Consider the following 18,854-nt stretch of genomic DNA (forward strand, 5'->3'; position numbering starts at 1 on the left):
CCGATGGGATACGGAGGAGGCCTAATCTATGGGATCTTATTGGTCGCAGGGATGTAATTGGCAGAAGGCGGTCTCTCAAGTATCCAGATCCACTGCCATGTAGGGCTTTATGGGTGACTAATAGCACCTTGAAGCGCATCCGGAGATCGACAGGTAGCCAGCGCAGCTCGCGGAGGATAGGTGTTATGCGGGTGAATCGGGGTGCACCCGCAATCACTTGCGCGGCTGCGTTCTGCACTAGCTGAAGTCACCGGATGCTCCTCAAGGGCAGCCCCATGTAGAGCACATTGCAGTATTCCAGCCTAGAGGTCACAAGGGCCCGAGTGACTGTTGTGAGAGCCTCCCGATTCAGGTAGGGTCGCAACTGGCGCACCAGGCGAACCTGGGCGAATGCCCCCCTGGTCACAGCCGTTAAGTGGTGGTCAAGTGACAGCTGTGGATCCAGGAGGACTCCCAAGTTGCGAACCCTCTCTGAGGGGTATAAAATTTGACCCCCCAGCCTGAGTGGTGGAATATTAGCCAAATCTTTGGGAGGAAAACACAACAGCCACTCGGTCTTTTCTGGGTTGAGCACAAGCTTGTTAACCCTCATCCAGTCCATAACGGCCTCAAGGCCCCGGTTCATCACGTCTACCGCTTCATTGAGTTGGCACGGGGCGGACAGATACAATTGAGTATCGTCCGCATATTATACAGCAGTTGCTATTTAGTTTGATAATAAATCACTTCTAGGCTTCGTAAAAATGCTATCAAAGTGCTATCAAAATGCTATTGCTATTGCTATCAAAGTCTCTCCCCTCCTACACAGCTCGGTGCCATTTTGTAGATCTTTCAGCAAGTAATTATCAGAAGGAATTCTTTACAAATGGAGCTAAGGATTTATACATACAATTAGAAGTTCACAAGTATTGGTTCAGCTTGACTTGAATTCCACAGTAAATCATTCTTTGTGCTGAGGATGAGCGAAGACCTTCGTTCTGCAGCAAAAGGCAGAATAAATCTTGGTGTGGAGGTGCTATGCTGCCGGGTGCCCCCCCCTTCCTCCCAGATTTTTAGGCTGACAGGATTAGTTAGAGGGCTTCCCAAGCATAGCTTCTCGCCTCCCCCTTCTAAGCCCGAAGGAGAGGTAAACAAACTGCTAAACAGTTTGATGGATTGCTGTTTAGACAGTTTAATGCCGCCAAGATTTGAGAGCTGTTAGAATCAACAACTCCCCTGTTAGGCCCCGCCCACCGGAAGTCCGATATATCTAGATTTTTTGAGGATAGTGGTTTTGACATTCACTAGACTCTGCCTGCCATCTTTCTAGATAATGTAATGTCTCTAGATTTTGGATTTAGAATGGAAACCTCCATTCATTGATTTCACAGCAACAATTTCAACAGCTCACTATTTAGGAAGGATATCTAATGACTGGCAGGACATATATGTTGATGCCATGGTTCTTGTTCTTTCTATTGAGCTGGGTCTTCAGGACCTGTTTGATCAATTGATAGTAGTTGAATGTTGTTGGCTTCCTTGCCTCCTCCTCCTGGTTCTCAAGTAGTTGTGAGATATCAAGGTACTTTTAACTGGTCTTAGATGTAGGAGTCTGAATCAAAGAGAGGAATCAAGAGCATTATCAATCCTTTTGCACCCACAAGAGATCTAAGTCCAGCCCACCTTGAATTCCATTGATTCTTATCTACCATCAATTTGCTTTTATGATTAGTAGTTAAGATTCTTTCAGAGTGTTGGTATGCAGTAAACCTGTATCCATTTGAACTATCTTGCTTTATGATTTCTCACACTGACAGTATATCTGCTATGTGGACCATTCCATTCCATTACCTAAACTACTTTCCCTTTCTTAATTCTCTTCCTATAGCAGTTGTCCAATCTGAAGTCCTCATTTTAAATCTGTCAGTTTTAGTGATGTAATGTTTCATTCATTCTTTCAATGTAGCTTGATGTCATCTATATAGAGGAGGTGGCTGATGTTAATTCCACTTTTTAACTTGTATCCTTATCACTCCTTGTAATTATTTGGCCAAGGAGGTTGAAGTCCATGTAGAGCTGTAGTGGGGATAGTTCCTTGGAGATTGCTATACTTGATGGTCACTTGTGTGAGTTATCTTGAGTTGAGTTCCATAATCCCACTGAATTCTTGAGGAAGGTTTCTAGCATTCTGTTGACTTTGTATAATGCCAGACATTCACAGGCATTCATGTTTGTAGCTTTAGACCATAGGCTTTCTTACAGTCAATCATTGGCTGTACTTTGATGGTGCGTTTCCCTTGGGGGGGGCGGTTCATGATCAGCATTGTCCTTCCTTGTATTGTTGCAGCAGATAGAGGCTTTTGCCCAATCTACTTACGAAAGAAACAGGACTTGAGACCATGAAGGTGCAAGAGAGACAGGTTTATTGATGCATTGAGTTCAGCGTGTTCACACACCAAAATCAGAATTGTCAGGGCTACGCCCAGGGCAGTGATTTTATACCGTAAATCAAACTTCACCAATCAGAAGGCGTTTAAAGAGGCGTATTCATACAAAATGTAAAAGCCCCCTTTCAGAACAGGGAAGTACATTTTGGAAAAATACAAAAGCAGAAATTCACACAAAAGTATCAAAAACAGGAAGGCAAAGTGCTGATTTCATACCAACAGTTTTCTGTAACTTCTCTGTTCTAATATCTTACACCTACGGTGATTTCCTGTGCCCATCCTTGTACAGTATCTTGCCACACAGTTCCAGTAATATTTGTAATACTTATGAGGAAGTAAGGAATCAAAGTGTATCAAGGTTAAATGCAAAACTAATATGGAGTTATAGTAAGCATGTTATAGGTACCTGCCCTTACTGGGGCTGGGTGGGTTTACCTGAGCAGCCCCCTCCTGCCTCAGTATAGCCAGTCTGATGGGAGTCTGCTGCTAGATATTCATGCATTGCTAAGAATTTCTTTAACCAGTACATTATACTGTCCAATTCTTCATCTACTGTTAAATTTCTGTTACTGCGATGGTGATTGGTTTCTGTTCTGGATAACTGCTGTAGTCTACTCTCAGACCCTGCAGCAATTTGAACAGGCATTCTGTGTTTTCTTTTTCTCCATATTTTCTTCCAGTAGTGTTCAGTTTTGGCTGTTAGTGAATTGATGCATTGCAGTTGGAAATATGTTTTGGATGTTTTTTTCTAAAAGAGAAGAGCATTTATCTTTTTGGCTTCTGCTTCGCTAGTGTATCTCCTTTGCTTGATCACAGTGCTGTGAGCTTATGTTTAGCAGACTATAGGGCTTCAGATGAAGTCAGGCTTTTTTCTACTGTATTTTTCCAGTAACTGAGTTTTATTACTAATTTTCATACCCTTCTGTAATTCCACCAGTTGACTAATCTCTTTCCAGGTTGCCTTGATCTTTGGCCCTAATCTTATTTTCCAAGTGGTGGGAGTATGTACTGCTATTTCTTTTGATCATGTAGCCAAGCATCTGTATAGTTACAGTGTGTATCAGTTCACTGGTTTGAGTTATGGTGATAGTAGGGATTGCCAGGAGGCTCTATTGGCATCCTCCAGCATACAATTTGATGGTACTAATCCACTGAGCCTTGGTAACTGGTCTTGAGAATTGATGAGGCAACATATATACCTTTTTTCTACATCTTATCTGCATTTTATTGGATAATATGTTCTCTTGTGAATTGTTAACTACTAGAAGTTATCAGAAAGGCATTCCTGTGAATCTATCCACAACAAAAGGATAGCAAACTCTGTCTCCATTCTAACCCTTGCCAATAACTATTTAAACACCACACATACAAATTCACCTAATGTTCCTTTCAGATGTTATAGTCTCACTATGGTAAGTACACAATTTATTCAAATCCCTGCTGCCAAAATTAGTTTCCTCTAGAAACATTTTAGATTACTGCTCTTTCTATAAAAATCCATATAAGTGTCTACAAGAAATTTCTTGATAGGAGCATTCCATGTGGCATTTTAATCCTTTTGAGGAATGTGTTTTCTCCTTTGCTGTGGGACTGCATGATATTTTTTTTCTTCTTTCCATGTTTTCATTTGTAAGTAGAAACAACGCAGATAGTGAAAACACAATTGACTATTATGCGTCAGTCAAAATAAAAAAAGTTACTAAATACACTTTTGCTAGTGGGAGCTCTTTCTAGGGAGATGTCCCTTGTTATGATTTAAATATAGTTACTTCAAATACTACTAAGAGGTCATGGGCATCTTACATTCAGTAACAGATATTGCCACCCTTTGCTTTATTGATCAGGATGGACAGATGATTGATATGATATTAAAGTTTATTAGGAATGCTGGCAAGGCATTTGTTTTTCTTCCTAGTGTTTTTCCCCCCCTCTTCACGGGGAAAGTGGGGGTCTGCTTCTCTTAACGAAACTATTGAGAACATGAAGTTTATTAAGCACTAATTAAATCTAATAATAGAAAATTAATAAAATTTAAATAATTAAAAATTATAATAAATATAGTGTTTAGGAGTAATCATGAATACCACCGGCTTGAGGAAAAAATCCTGCAAATCCTCTGCTATTATTAGACAAAGATTTCCCAATGTCATCCTTATTTTTTTCTAATCCAAGGAAGGATATTATGTTCCAGACATACTTAACCTCTTTCAGGCTAAGCCTCTTTCTCTGTTTCCTTATGGGACTCTAGTTGTGCCCTCTCAGTTTCGTGTTTCACCTTTCTTGAAAGGGTGCAACCTAAATTCATCAGAGGAGCTGTGGGTCGAGGGTCTAGGACGATTTACCACTACCAACTCATGGCAGCTGGAGGGCGAGTGAGAGATGGGAATAGTGCATATTGGGGCAGGTAGCAGGAAGTTGATACCATACAGTGTCTTCTCATTTCCATACTTCCACTGCCCTTGCTGCCAAAGCGCTGAGCAGAAGAAGCTGGAAACAGAAGTGGTGGCAGTCAGGGTGGGCAGTAAGAAGGTTAGGACCTTCCCATTTTCATACTCCTGCCACCACTGTGCCTGCCAGACTCACAGACAAATACCCTGTGTTACAGCACATGTACCTAGGTTTTGTATAGTAGCAGAGAAGATCCAGTATCTTCTGGGCCAATATAAATATTTTTACTCTACTAATAATAATAATTTTAGATACCTTTACTTTGTCTCAAAGGTGCTTTTTCAAAAGGCAACTAGACTTCCTTTATTTTTCTCTTGAAGATGTTTTGCTTCTAATCCAGGAAACATTTTCAGTTCTGACTGAATGATGGGGAATGAAAGGATTTCTATTCCTTGCAGTCATCTGAGTTTTAGCACAAAGTCCTTCCATTCCCCACCATTCAGTCAGAACTGAAGATTCTTTTTGGATGAAAAGTAAAAAGTCTTCAAGAGAAAAAAAAACAAAGAAAGTCCAATTGTCTTTTGAAAAAGTCCCTTGGGACAACCATGACCTGGATGACTAAGAATCTCAACAGACATACACCTTTATTTTCTTTGTTATAATTTTAGCTGTTACCATATTTAATATCATTATAGTGTTTACATTATAATTTAATAAAGTTCATATCTCAGTTAGTAGATGTTAGTAAAGTTATATCATAATTGTATTTTAATTCTCTCTGAAATGTTATTTGTTCATTATTCATACTGATATTTGACCACAGTAAATTGAATTGAATTAATTGCTGAAAAGTTATCAAGCTATTCCTGATAAAGCCAGTTTTTCAACTATCCACTATTATTATACCACTAATGGAAAAAAGAAGAGTGTTTCTGCTCAAAATTTTGGATTTTTTACTCTATAGATTTCAGCTTAATCTGTTTTGTGAAGCCTCTCCATCTTTTATGGGGTATGAAGATGCTGCTGTTGGGAAAGAGGACAGACAAAGTTTTTCCCCCATATAGCTTGATCCTAGATTCCCAATCGATAGCTGAAATGTTTGCTCATGCTTTCTGTAGGATGATTTTCTTGGAATGAGCAATGCAGCTTCATGAAACAGTATGTTGATAGTTTCATTTTTAATGTAACCTGAATATAAAACATTAATCAGGCAGTAGGGCATATACTATTAGTAGCCTATGAAATTTTTGAAGCTTATATATTTTAATAAATGCTATAGTGCTTGGGAGAGTGCAGATGTGGTTGCTATTATTCCCTCCCACTTAATTTGAAACAGTGGCTTAATTAGGGAGTAAAGAATCAATCAGCTGTCATTGTCATGCTGGAGAACTCTGACAAGGGATGTTGTGGATAATTTGGTCAAACTTTAAAATGATTATAATTTGACAGTTACTAAGAAGATGTCATTAAATGCCTATAAAGTTGCTTGGTTCTTACTCATGATAGTCATTTTTAGTACGATTAAATTAAAATCATAAATGACATATAATTATTATACAATTTGAAAAGATATGTTCACTGTAAGGAAAGAGTAAGTGTGGGCTGACAGGTACCACAGTATAATTGCAACTGAATTTTGCCTGTTGTGATCATTCAAGTAGATGATTTTCTTTTTAAAAAAAAATATTAAAAGTTTTAATTATAATAGTAAAAAATAATGCAAACTTAAAAGAAAGAGAACAAAATATTCAATAAAACAAAAAAGAAAGGAAACATAGAAAGAGGAAGAAAAAGCTCTTAAGAAAGAGGCTTCCTACCCTCATCATAAATAATAAATAATTTAACTACATCTTCCCTAGTTTGGGGGTTGATGATGTAGGAACTCCTGCTTGAGTCAGGGGCTGGACTAGAAGACCTCCAACTCTGTTAGTCTATTATTCTGAAGGAGAATCAGGAGGCGAGAGATTTGCCATACTTTTCAAAGGACACTAAATTTGTGTTATCTTGGCAAGTCATTTTTGGATATTACCTATTAACTGCTTTAAAAAAGTTACTGTAGAAATCTACAAGGCTGGAAACACTGTCCTTTACAGGAAATTTAGCAAAGCTCTTTAACATTATTTACTTATAGAAGGAAAAACAATCCTATGATCTTGCAATGGCTGATAAACCTCTGTGATATATCACAGTCATATGGAAATTTTAAAGAGTATGCGCAACTTCAGGTTGTCAATATGAGTTTGGGTGAGAAAAATTCCTGTTTCCAATTTATAAACAGCTTTTTCCATGGAGCATTTATCAGTAAAGGAGCAGGAATGAAAATATAACTGCTGTCATTCTTTTTCTTCTTCAGTACACTAGAATTCCTCTCAGAGGTATCAGAATGCCACTCAAGTTATGATGGTAATTTTCATGAATTGACATTAACTATCAAACAAAACATATTGATACTCTGAGAGTCTCTCTCCTTCTCTCTCAGAGCATGCATTGTTTCCTACCATTGTTGACTTTTGCTGCTTTGGAGTTCATCTGAAATACTTTAGTTACATACTGAAAATGGAAACAAAAGAGGAAAGTTCTAATGAGTTTTCACTTAGATACGTCTCAGTAAAGAATCACTTTCTGTAAATATCATATTAGAAATTTAATAATATCATTTTTACTTCTGTAGGTGCTGGAGGCTGGTGTCCATCAGAAAGTAATCATTACCAGTGGTTGCAAGTTGATTTTGGCAATAGGAAACAGATCAGCTCAATTGCTACTCAAGGCAGATATAGTAGTTCTGACTGGGTAACTCAGTACCGAATGCTTTACAGTGATACAGGGAGAAATTGGAAGCCATATCACCAAGATGGAAATGTTTGGGTAAGTTACTTGTAATGCATGCATTTTAATTATACTATTTCTTCCTTGAAATTCAGGTTTCAGGTTTCAGGTTTATTGGGATTTATATGCCGCCCTTTTCCCTGAGGGGACTCAGGGCGGCTTACAACCACGGGGGAAGGGAAGTGCAAGGTCAAAACAAACACGTTGTGAACAAAAGAAAAATAATAAAACACAACTTTCATTCAGCAATCAAACACTCGGGCGGGTAATTGGAAGCCTATCCCCAGGCCTGCTGGGAGAGCCAGATCTTGAGGGCTGCGCGGAAGGTCTGGATCGTGGTGAGGGTGCGGATCTCCATGGGGAGCTCGTTCCATAGGGTCGGGGCAGCAACAGAAAAGGCTCTCCTCCGTGTGGTCGCCAGTCGACATTGACTGGCAGATGGAATACGGAGGAGGCCCAGTCTGTGCGATCTAATTGGTCGATTCAGGGAGGTAATCGGCAGAAGGCGGTCTCTCAAGTACCCAGATCCACTACCATGGAGTGCTTTAAAGATGGTCATCATTATCCTGAAGCGCACCCGGAGACCAACAGGCAGCCAGTGCAGCTCGCGGAGGACAGGTGTAACGTGGGCGAACCGAGGTGCGCCCACTATCACTCGCGCGGCTGCATTTTGGACTAGCTGTAGTCGCCGGATGCACTTCAGGGGCAACCCCATGTAGAGCCCATTGCAGTATTCCAGTCTAGAGATCACAAGGGCTCGAGTGACTGTTGTGAGGGCCCCCCGATCTAGGTAGGGCCGCAACTGGCGGACCAGGCGAACCTGGGCAAATGCCCCCCTGGTCACAGCTGACAGCTGGTGATCAAAAGTCAGCTGTGGATCCAGGAGGACTCCTAAGTTGCGGACCCTATCTGAGGGGTGTAAAATTTGACCCCCCAGCCTAAGCGTTGGTGTATTAGCCAAATTATTGGGGGGAAAACACAACAGCCACTCGGTCTTATCCGGGTTGAGCACCAGTTTGTTAGCGCTCATCCAGTCCTTAACGGCCTCCAGACCCCGGTTCATCACGTCCACCGCTTCATTGAGTTGGCACGGGGCGGACAGATACAATTGTGTATCGTCCGCATATTGATGGTATTTTATCCCGTGCCTCCGAATGATCTCGCCCAGCGGTTTCATGTATATGTTAAATAGTAGGGGGGATAGGACCGAACCCTGAGGTACTCCGCACGTTAGGGGCCTCAGGGACGATCTCTGCCCCCCCACTAACACCGACTGCGACCTGTCCGAGAGGTAGGAGGAGAACCACCGCAAAACAGTGCCTCCCACTCCCACCTCCCGCAGTCGTCGCAGAAGGATACCATGGTCGATGGTATCGAAAGCCGCTGAGAGGTCAAGGAGGACCAGGATGGACGCATAGCCTCCATCTCTGGCCCTCCAGAGATCATCGGTCAATGCGACCAAAGCGGTTTCTGTGCTGTAACCAGGTCTGAAGCCGGACTGGAAGGGGTCAAGATAGCTAGCTTCCTCCAAGGCCCGTCGAAGCTGAAAGGCCACCACCTTCTCAACAACCTTCCCGATAAAGGGAAGGTTGGAGACAGGACGAAAGTTGTTTAAGATGGCTGGATCTAACGATGGTTTCTTTAGGAGGGGTCTCACCACCGCCGTTTTGAGTACGGCGGGGAAGTGCCCCTCCCGAAGGGAGGCGGTGACAACCGCCTGGATCCAGCCATGTGTCACCTCCCTGCTGTTAGCCACCAGCCAGGAGGGACACGGGTCCAGAATACAAGTGGAGGCACTTACAGCTCGGATGGCCTTGTCCACATCCCCAGAGGCAACTTCCTGGAACTCAACCCAGAACTGATGTGGCAAATGATCCTCCTGTGTCTCAGCTGGATCTACTGCGGTGGAGTCCAAGTCCGATCGAAACCAAGCTACTTTGTCCGCCAAGAATTGAGCATAATCCTCAGCCCTACCCTGCAAGGGGTCTCCCGCATCCCTCCTATTAAGGAGGGAGCGGGTTATCCTGAACAGGGCGGCTGGGCGTGACTCGGCGGACGCAACCAAGGAAGAAATATATGATCTTTTTGCAGTTCTCAATGCTCGGACATAGTCCTTGGTGCAGGTAGTTAAGAGTGCTCGGTTTGCCTCGGACCTATCGGACCTCCACTGGTGCTCTAGGCATCTCCTCCGGCGTTTCTTCTCCCGGAGTTCCTCGGTAAACCAGGGAGCTCTCCGGGATCCACTGACCCGGAGGGGCCGTAGTGGCGCAATCCGGTCGAGAGACTCCGACGCCGCCGAGTACCAGGCGGCAGCCAGAGTCTCCGCCGAACTGTGGGCGAGGGTATCAGGAATAACCCCAAGCTCCGTCTGGAACCTCAAAGGGTCCATAAGTCGCCTGGGGCGGAACCACCTGGTCGGTTCCTCCTCCCTACGGTGGGGGTTTGGCCTCCGGAAGTCAAGCCTCAGTAGGCAATGGTCTGACCACGACAGGGGTATGATCTCATTACCCCTCAGACCAAGATCACACATCCACTGCTCCGAGAGAAATACGAGGTCGAGCATGTGACCCGCTGCATGGGTTGGGCCCCGAATTACTTGGGTCAAGCCCATGGCTGTCATGGAAGCCATGAACTCCTGCGCCCCATCAGAGCGTTCACCGAGCGATGGCAAGTTGAAATCCCCCAGAACTATAAGCCTGGGGAACTCAACCGCCAGCTCGGCTACTGACTCGAGGAGCGAGGGGAGGGATGCTGCAACGCAGTTGGGAGGCAGGTACGTTAGCAGCAAACCCACTTGACCCTTGAGGTCCAACTTTATCAGCAGAGACTCACACCCGACAAGCTCCGGAGCAGGGACCCTACGAGGTAACAGAGACTCCCGGATTACAATAGCCACACCGCCACCCCTTCCCTGGGCTCTCGGCTGATGAAGCACCTGAAATCCCTCTGGGCACATCTCTACAAGGGGGACTCCTCCTTCTGTGCCCAGCCAGGTTTCAGTAATACATGCCAGGTCTGCCCTCTCGTCAACAATTAAGTCCCGGACGAGGGGAGCTTTGTGGACCACAGACCTGGCATTTAGCGACAACAGCCTGAGACCAGGGTCCTGACTACTCGCGCCATCTGGTCTTGGAGTGGGACTCCTAGGGCCGGAAGGAGGGATCTCTGTAATATAGCGAACCCTCCTTCCCCGGTAATGGCCAGCCCTAAGGTCCCCGCCGTATCTGCCTCTCCCTGTCACGACCGCTATGCTCCGACCCACTCCCATGTCCATGGTCCCCCCAACCACCCCGGTTCCTCCCGCCTTCCCCAGCAGGTCCTCCGAGTCAAGCATTCTCATTTATCCACTCTAACAAATCCCACGAAATTTCCTAAAAGTATATCCAGATTGACCATGTAATTTATGTTTTGATTCCATAAATCAAATAGAATCATCTATTTCTGAATAATAGTAGTTTATTCAATAATCTTTTATTTATGTGATGATGGCATTATTATCAATGTGCAATGGAAGTACACATGGGATTCATTTAAATGTATGAAAAAAAAGGTTTTAATTTAATTTATTAAATGATTCACAGAATAGAGAACACAGATAAAAATAGGTTTTCCTCCCTGTTTCATATCATATCACACAGACCAAGTCATCTGATAAAATTTCTAGAAAATGATCAAGGAGTTGATGAACCTTATGCATCAAGGTGATTTCTGTTGTGATATGCAAAAAATGCGGAGTCAATCCCTCCTGATTGATCCTAAATAATTTATTTTGATGTTTGTTCAAAGTGCAAAAGTGTGGTTCATGTTTTGACACCTCTAATAGTCCTATTAAAGTGGACTCTTTCCCTTTAGTAGAAATGCCTTAGATGCATGCCTTTTCAAATGCCAATGAAGAGGACAATTCAGCATGCCCCGAACTGAAGTACTATGTGGTTGAGCTGTATTAAAAGGACTCCTCATTAAATTCCAGAATTCTGAAGGAGTTGGCAGATGTTATCTCAGAACCATTGTATCATATCTTTAAAAAAAATCCTGGAGACTTCTGACTGGCGAGATTGGATGGTGAATCTCCATGCTATAGTGCTGAATTATCCCCATTGTAGGTCTCCAAAAGGAGCTAAAGACACCCTGTAGGGGTTGTGCAGGTTGTGGAGAGCAGCAACTCTCCTGCTTGACCCAGGGGTTTTCTCCTGTCATCATCAACGAGGAGAAGAGGCAGCGATAATGGCTGCTATGAAACTGGAACAGCCAAGGCAACAAAGAAATGTGCAGGAGTGATGTAGATGAACATTGACTAGAGCTGGGTAAGAAGATTCTTTTTTATTTAGACCCTAACTTTAAAAGAAGAAGAAAATCCAGGAAAAGAGACACTTAGAACTATTTCTTAAACTTGCGAACAACCATAGAGAGAAAAATCTTATACCCAAAAGAAAGGAAGTAAGAGAGAAAAGTTAAATACTTTTTAAAACATAGAAAATTGGATTTTTAAACTGGGTAGCCATTGTTTTGGAAAGGCATTACAAGATGCTGGAACTATCTACTTGATTAGCTGACTTTGTTTCCATAAATTGAACTAAAATTAAATTAATCAATTAATCAGATTTGAAACAATGGTGAAACCTAAGCTGAGGGCACCATCTACTGGTGAAAGAAAAATATACCATACAACTACAAACCTGAGAAAATTCCTGATAAGAGAAATAAACAGCATTCTTATCAACAGCATTGATAAGAGAAATAAACACCAGTAAGTGCGGTGATACTTACTGTTCTATAGCTATCTACTTTATGATTACTGGAGACTCTATTGTGAGAATAAGGAAGACTCTTGAGTAAAGTAAAGTAACTTTGATTTGTGGAAGCTGCCTGGACTACTTAAATGGAACTGATTAATAATTCTGAGATGTAAAGAACTATGATTATTGAATTTTCTGAGGAGTAACATTGGACTTGAATATATTGTTTTTGCCTATTGAGTAAGTGAGACTTACTAAAATAAGCCAAGATGCTCCATCAGGGGCAAATTAGTGAGATTTCAAAATAAATGGTGTTGATATTTCAAAGCATTAGGGATACTATGACAAAGAATCACAGAGCGATAAAGAACCTATTGCAAGGCATTAATGGGAAAATAGAAAATATCCTTCAACTGAAAGATATCCTACAGCAGAAGAGAAGACTGCCATTATGGCTGAACTGAAGCCGTGACAGTTGAAATGGAAGAGAAGAAAGGAAAGATTTTGTAACAGTGTGCTTGGTCTGGATAAGAACTTTTCTAACTTTTTTGGCATGGAATTTTCCCTAAAGCATTCCCCTTTGGAAAGTGGAACTCAATGGAGGTAAATAGCGGTGATTAAGATCTGGAGCTACTGTCAGTTTTGGAAAAGAAAGGAAAGAAATTGTAGACAGAAGTAATTTTAAAGATAAAAGATAGACTGGGTTGACTAGTTTTTAGCAACCTAAATTGTTTCAAAATTCTGGATTATATTTTAATTACCATCTTGATTTGAAGAACTTTGGAAAATTATTGGAATTTTTTTTTTTGAGACATTGTATTTCCAGCAAAAGCAGAGGGAAAAAAGTATCAGTGACACCTACTGGCCAGGAAGGCAACTTCTTCAGCAACTGAAGAAAGTCAAAGAAGTGAAAGGTGTTATATCTTGGGTAGATTATTTGGAATACACAAAATAACACCTATAAACTGATTATATTAGTACTTAGAGACAGACTGTGAAAACATCCAACTTTCAGAACCTTGAGGATTACAAATATGCTGGACAGTGTGAGAGTGTGAAACAGCTTGGAGTTTTGAAACAAAAAGACTATTTAATGGAGTGATTGTGTGAACTGCTCTAATATTGGCTATCTAGGTGTGATGAATAATTGGGATAGTAGGACTTTGAAAGATTATTGAGTAAACTGTTAGAGTTATTAAAATAAGACAAAATGTGGCAGAAGAAAATACATGTATTATTAAAAGAAATATTATTGGTGTTCCTTGGAACCCAGGAAATGATGACAAGGAACCATAGGGAGATAAAAGAATTGTTACATGAAGTAGTTATGAGACCAGAAATGTATGAGCAAATGACATTAAACAATGATCATTAAACACAAGAAGCACAGAGAAAAGGACAGGGGAGGAAAGACAACAAATGATACCAAAGGATAAAAAAGAAGAGTTAGTAAAAGATGAAATTAAAAAGGTAAATTACATTTCAAGAGATCAAAAAATAGAAGGGGCTATACAGAAAGACATCCCTGAAGAGAGGAAAAGATTATTGAAAGGTGTACTGAAGGCTTGAAAGAGTGAACAAGTAACAGAAATAGAATAAATATTTAGATCAAAAACGAATGAGACAAGAAGATACAAGACCCCAAGGGAGGAGTATGGGAGATGTGCCAAGAAGTCAATTAAAGTGGAGATATGAAAACGGGCATGATATGAGGGATAAAAATAGAATAATGTTTAATACAGGAGTTGTTCTATTAAGAACTAGTATAAAGATAAAAAGTAGAAATTGGGAAGAAACAGTACAATTTATTAAGATACATATTGATGGTGACAAACTCAGTCCATCATTGGAAAAGAAATTGATAAATCTCTTTTCCAATGATGGTATCAGATTAGAATCAGATTGGTATCAGATTGGAAAACCAAACCTGAAATATACACAGCAGGGGTGGGTTTCTCGCCCCGTTCCAACCGGATCGGTTGGAACGAGGCCGGCGGCGTCCTCACGCACGCACGCAGTGTGCGTGTGCACGTGCGCAGCGCAGGCATGCGTACTAGCGTCTGCGCAATGCTCCAGCTGCTCCTGGAGGATCGCGCAGGCGTTCTGCGCATGCGTGGAAAGCGCGAAATTCGAAAAAACCGGGTAAGGAGCGGGCGCGGGTGTGCGGGCGCGCGGGGGGGGGCTTCGCTGTTCCCGGAAGTTACTTACTTCCGGGTTCGGCGACCAACCGGATCGCAGGGACCGGTGCGAACCGGTCGAAACCCAGCCCTGATACACAGCAATGACACAAATAATTGTATGGTTTCACAGCTTAAATGAATAGCAATAGCACTTAGACTTATATACATTCCAGCACTCTCTCAGCAGTTTATAACCTCATGATATTGTCCCCAACAATCTCAGTCCACATTTTACCATCTTCAGAAAGATGTAAATCTGAATCAACTTTGAACTGGTCAGGATCAAATTGGTTGTGAGCAGACATAGCCTGCAATACTGCATTGTAATCACTGCACCACCACAGTGCATAATTCTAGCAAGAATTACTTCCATATATATTATTCACTACACAATAGGGAAAATTCATATATTTTAAGTATGGTTTCTAAGGCAGATTTTAAAAATGACAGCAGATGAGAAATAGATATCAGAAATAAGTCTAGATGCTTACAAATTGTTCATTGCAACTATTGGGGTAAAATGGGAGGCAAGAGCAGAACCTTTACTAGTTTCTTAATACTGTTTTTTTTTTAGTATTTTTATTTTTTATTTACTTCTTTCTTTCTTCTCCTATAATCTTGATAGAAAGAGGGGGAGAAAGAGAAGTAGAGAAGGAGGGAGGGAATGACAGAGAGAGAAGGGGGTGGGAAGAGAGAGAATTTGGTACCAGATGAAATTTTCAGCTACTCTTATTATATTGGAGAGTATTAGTACAGAGCAAACACACCAGCCTTCAGCATGATGAAGACTGCTGTGTTTGTTCTGTGAAATGAATATAAGTTTGAAAATATATATCCAAAGCCAGTAATGAGGATCAATATGATTTCAGTCTGTTTGAATATATTTTTTCATTGCCCAAATCCTTGATTCTCTCCTTGACGCTGCCTGCCGAAATCTAGTAAATTAAGTAAATTGAGCTAATATATGCAGGTACACTAACTGCTCATAATGTATAGAATATGACATTCAGCTTTTCTTGGCACAGTATTTTGGGACCATTATTTTTAAATTACAGAATACATATTCAGGCAATATCAGGGTTTATATGACTCTTGCTCTTTGCTCCTTCTTTACATAAGCACAGCGATTGCTTTGCTAACTCAGTTTAAATGAGGAAATAAAAAAAGAAAGTCAAATTGCAGCAATCAGCAATATTCTCAGTAAATCAGTTTAATATCAAATGACAGCCAGGAGACAAAATCTGAGAAATAAGGAGATGAATAATAAAAAAAGCAGTCTGGGAACATGTTTGGAGATGAAAACTCAGTAAATGTTTTTTCTTCTTGTTATAAGCTTTATCTCCAGTGAGCATAATCATTACTACACTGTACATCACAACAATTCCCTACATCTTTGACTCATATTTGAATTTGGTTGTCCTCTTGGTATATTTCTGAATTTCAGCACAACTACTCAGAGATACTCATTGCTAGTCAATACAATTTTCCTAACAAATATAAACAGAAAAGTCTCAGTTCCTTGCTTCCAAAAATTGGAAGAGTGAGAAGAGCAAGATACTAATAGTCCTCTTCTATTCATGAACACAGACATTACTTACCTAACTTTTAATTTTTTTTACTTTAAAATTTGGACTCCAACCAACTAATTTTTATCAACATTAGCTGTCCTTTACTAGTTCTTGGTCATGAAAATTCATGTCCTACTTCCTGTTACTTTGTCCATCAATAATTCTTTATCTTCTGGTTTCATAGCTTATTATTATTTTAGTTGACATCTTTTGTACTTCTATGCACTTATGTGTTCAGTTGGACTGTTTCAAAACTCGTAGACTTGAATATTTCTCGTACAACTCATAAATTCCAATATCAAGATTATTTGTGAAAATTATCAGCCAGGCAAGTTTTCAAAGAGGTTACATTCAATTTAAATAGACTGTCTGGTTCAGCCCCTTCTGGTTTGGGACTGTCCCTTCCTGGTTATTTCTATCCATAATAGAATCCCAGCAATATAATAATAATACATCCCAGCAATAAGAATATGATACAAGTCTCATTAACTAAAAGGCATTGACTTGCAAGACCCAGAAGGAGACCCTTTTCTACTCTGTAGCTTGACCATCAACCCCTTGGAGATCATGCCAACCCACCTTGCTGTCTTGTATAAGGCCTTGAAAAGGTTGTGGCTAAGTCAGGGAGCCCAAGTGTGACAGAGCCCATTTCCTGATTGTTAAGATTTTTTTATTTTTATTTTATTTTTTTATTTTATTTGTCAAACATGTAAAAGATAACAGGTATAAGTGTAAACATAAATAAAAATACAGTAAATAGGTATGAATGAATGGGGACAGTAGGACATGGACATTAGACACACTGGTACACTTATGCATGCCCCTTACAGATCTCTTAGGAATGGAGTGAGGTCAACAGCAGACAATCAGGTTAAAATTATGGGGGTTTAGGGATATAACAACAGAGTCAGCTAGTGCATTCCATGCATTGACCACTCTGTTGCTGAAGTTGTATTTTCTGCAATCAAGTCTGGAGTAGTTTACCTTGAGTTTGTATCTATTGTTTGCTCTTGTATTATTGCGGTTGAAGCTGAAGTAGTCATTGACAGGTAGGATGTTGTAGCGGATAATTTTGTGTACTAAGCTTAGGTCAGATAGTAGGTGGCATAGTTCTAGGTTTTTCAAGGCCAAAATTTCAAGCCTAGTGGCTTAAAATGTTATTCTGTTCATTGTGTAATTAAATAAATAATCATTCCCATATGTTTAAAGTAACCTTGGACAGCTCTTACAGAAAAAGAAAGAAATAATATATATTAAAAAGAATATTGTTAAAATAAAAATTTGTGGTAAAACAAATGTTTGAAATGACCCTCTTCTGTATGCATTAGAAAAAGAGATCAAACATCTGACAGTGATGTAGAGGAAAGAGGAGTTGTTTCAAGGTGAATGTAGATCTTTTTCCTTTGATCCATATTTTCTTGGATTTTTAATAAGATTAATGAGGCTCCTATTCTATACACTGTTGGTGTCCTCTGGAATAACTATTTGTACTCAAATTATAAGATTTTAAAAGTTGACAGAATTATACTGTCAAATTTTGATTCAAATGGTGAAAAGGACATGAAATAAAGGATGTCCTGTCCTGAATGGGAATGAACTCACAACTCCCCCCCACACACAGAATTTTTCACCCTTTCTATTCTAAGAACCCTTCCTTGATTTGTTAAGCTAATCCTTATATCTCAATGTTCCTTTTATATTTTCTCCAAATGATATATTTGGAAAATATAATATAAATACAAGGATATTTTTTTAATAGAAGCAACGTATCATGACCATTGTTATTCCATGCTATTGCATTAGATTAGATTGACATAATTATTCTATTTTTGTGTCAAGTAATTTTTTGGCCTAGACTAATCCCTGCAGTTTTCTTAGCAAGATCTTTGTTGTTGTGGTTCTTGTCATTTGTCATTCCTAGGGCTGAGAAAGAGGCCCTGACCAAGGCTCTCAGTTTTGTTTCTAGGGCAAGACTAGAATTCATGGTCTCTCAGTTTCTAGCCAGATGTATTAAGCACTACACCAAACTACTTGCAGTATATATTTTGTTAAATTCTGTGTTTTAATAAGGAGGAAAATTGAATTGTTTTTATGTTTTAGGTTGAGTAGGATTTATTATTTGAGCATTGTATTCCAATATTAGCCAATTTTCTCATTTTTAGAAATATTAGATTATAGTTCCGATAATCCTGGAAGCATATGTCCTAGGTCCAAATCATTTGATAGTACCAGATTGGAGAAAACTGATAAAGAGCCAAGGTGGCGCAGTGGTTAAAATGCAGCACTGCAGGCTACTGCTAGATCAGCAGGTCAGCGGTTCAAATCTCACCGGCTCAGGGTTGACTCAGCCTTCCATCCTTCCGAGGTGGGTAAAATGAGGACCCAGATTGTTGGGGGCAATATGCTGACTCTCTGTAAACCGCTTAGAGAGGCCTGAAAGGCCTATGAAGCGGTATATAAGTCTACTGCTATTGCTAAATACTAAAGAAGTTTCTTTTAACACAGTTAGCAACAATCAAGCAAAACTACAGCTAAACTAAATTAATACTAATGTATGAACATTGCTTTAATTTAAATATGTTCGTCTCCATGGATCTTCCATATGGATAAATGATAATGTGATTGAAGAAATAGAACAAAGCACACAACTTTCACATCAACACAGTTACTGTGAAAAAGTTACTGATGCTTCTTTTCCTCCTTCATTTGCATTGTCTTGAACTATGTGCG

The 18,854-nt window shown here is 40.4% G+C and overlaps 1 protein-coding gene across 1 annotated transcript in view; it reads left to right on the forward strand.

Moving 5' to 3' along the window:
- Positions 1-18,854, forward strand: part of CNTNAP2 (contactin associated protein 2) — an 885,336-nt gene that overhangs the window by 60,774 nt on the left and 805,708 nt on the right. Inside the window, exon 3 of the mRNA XM_087714410.1 lies at positions 7,486-7,679. Coding sequence (XP_087570536.1) covers positions 7,486-7,679 — 194 coding nt within the window. The remainder of the gene's footprint in view (positions 1-7,485; positions 7,680-18,854) is intronic.

The sequence above is a fragment of the Thamnophis sirtalis genome, unplaced genomic scaffold (genome assembly GCF_051295495.1).
Source record: "Thamnophis sirtalis isolate CommonGarterSnake01/CBP01778 unplaced genomic scaffold, rThaSir2_p1.2 scaffold_4, whole genome shotgun sequence".
NCBI classification, from domain to species: Eukaryota; Metazoa; Chordata; class Lepidosauria; order Squamata; family Natricidae; genus Thamnophis; species Thamnophis sirtalis.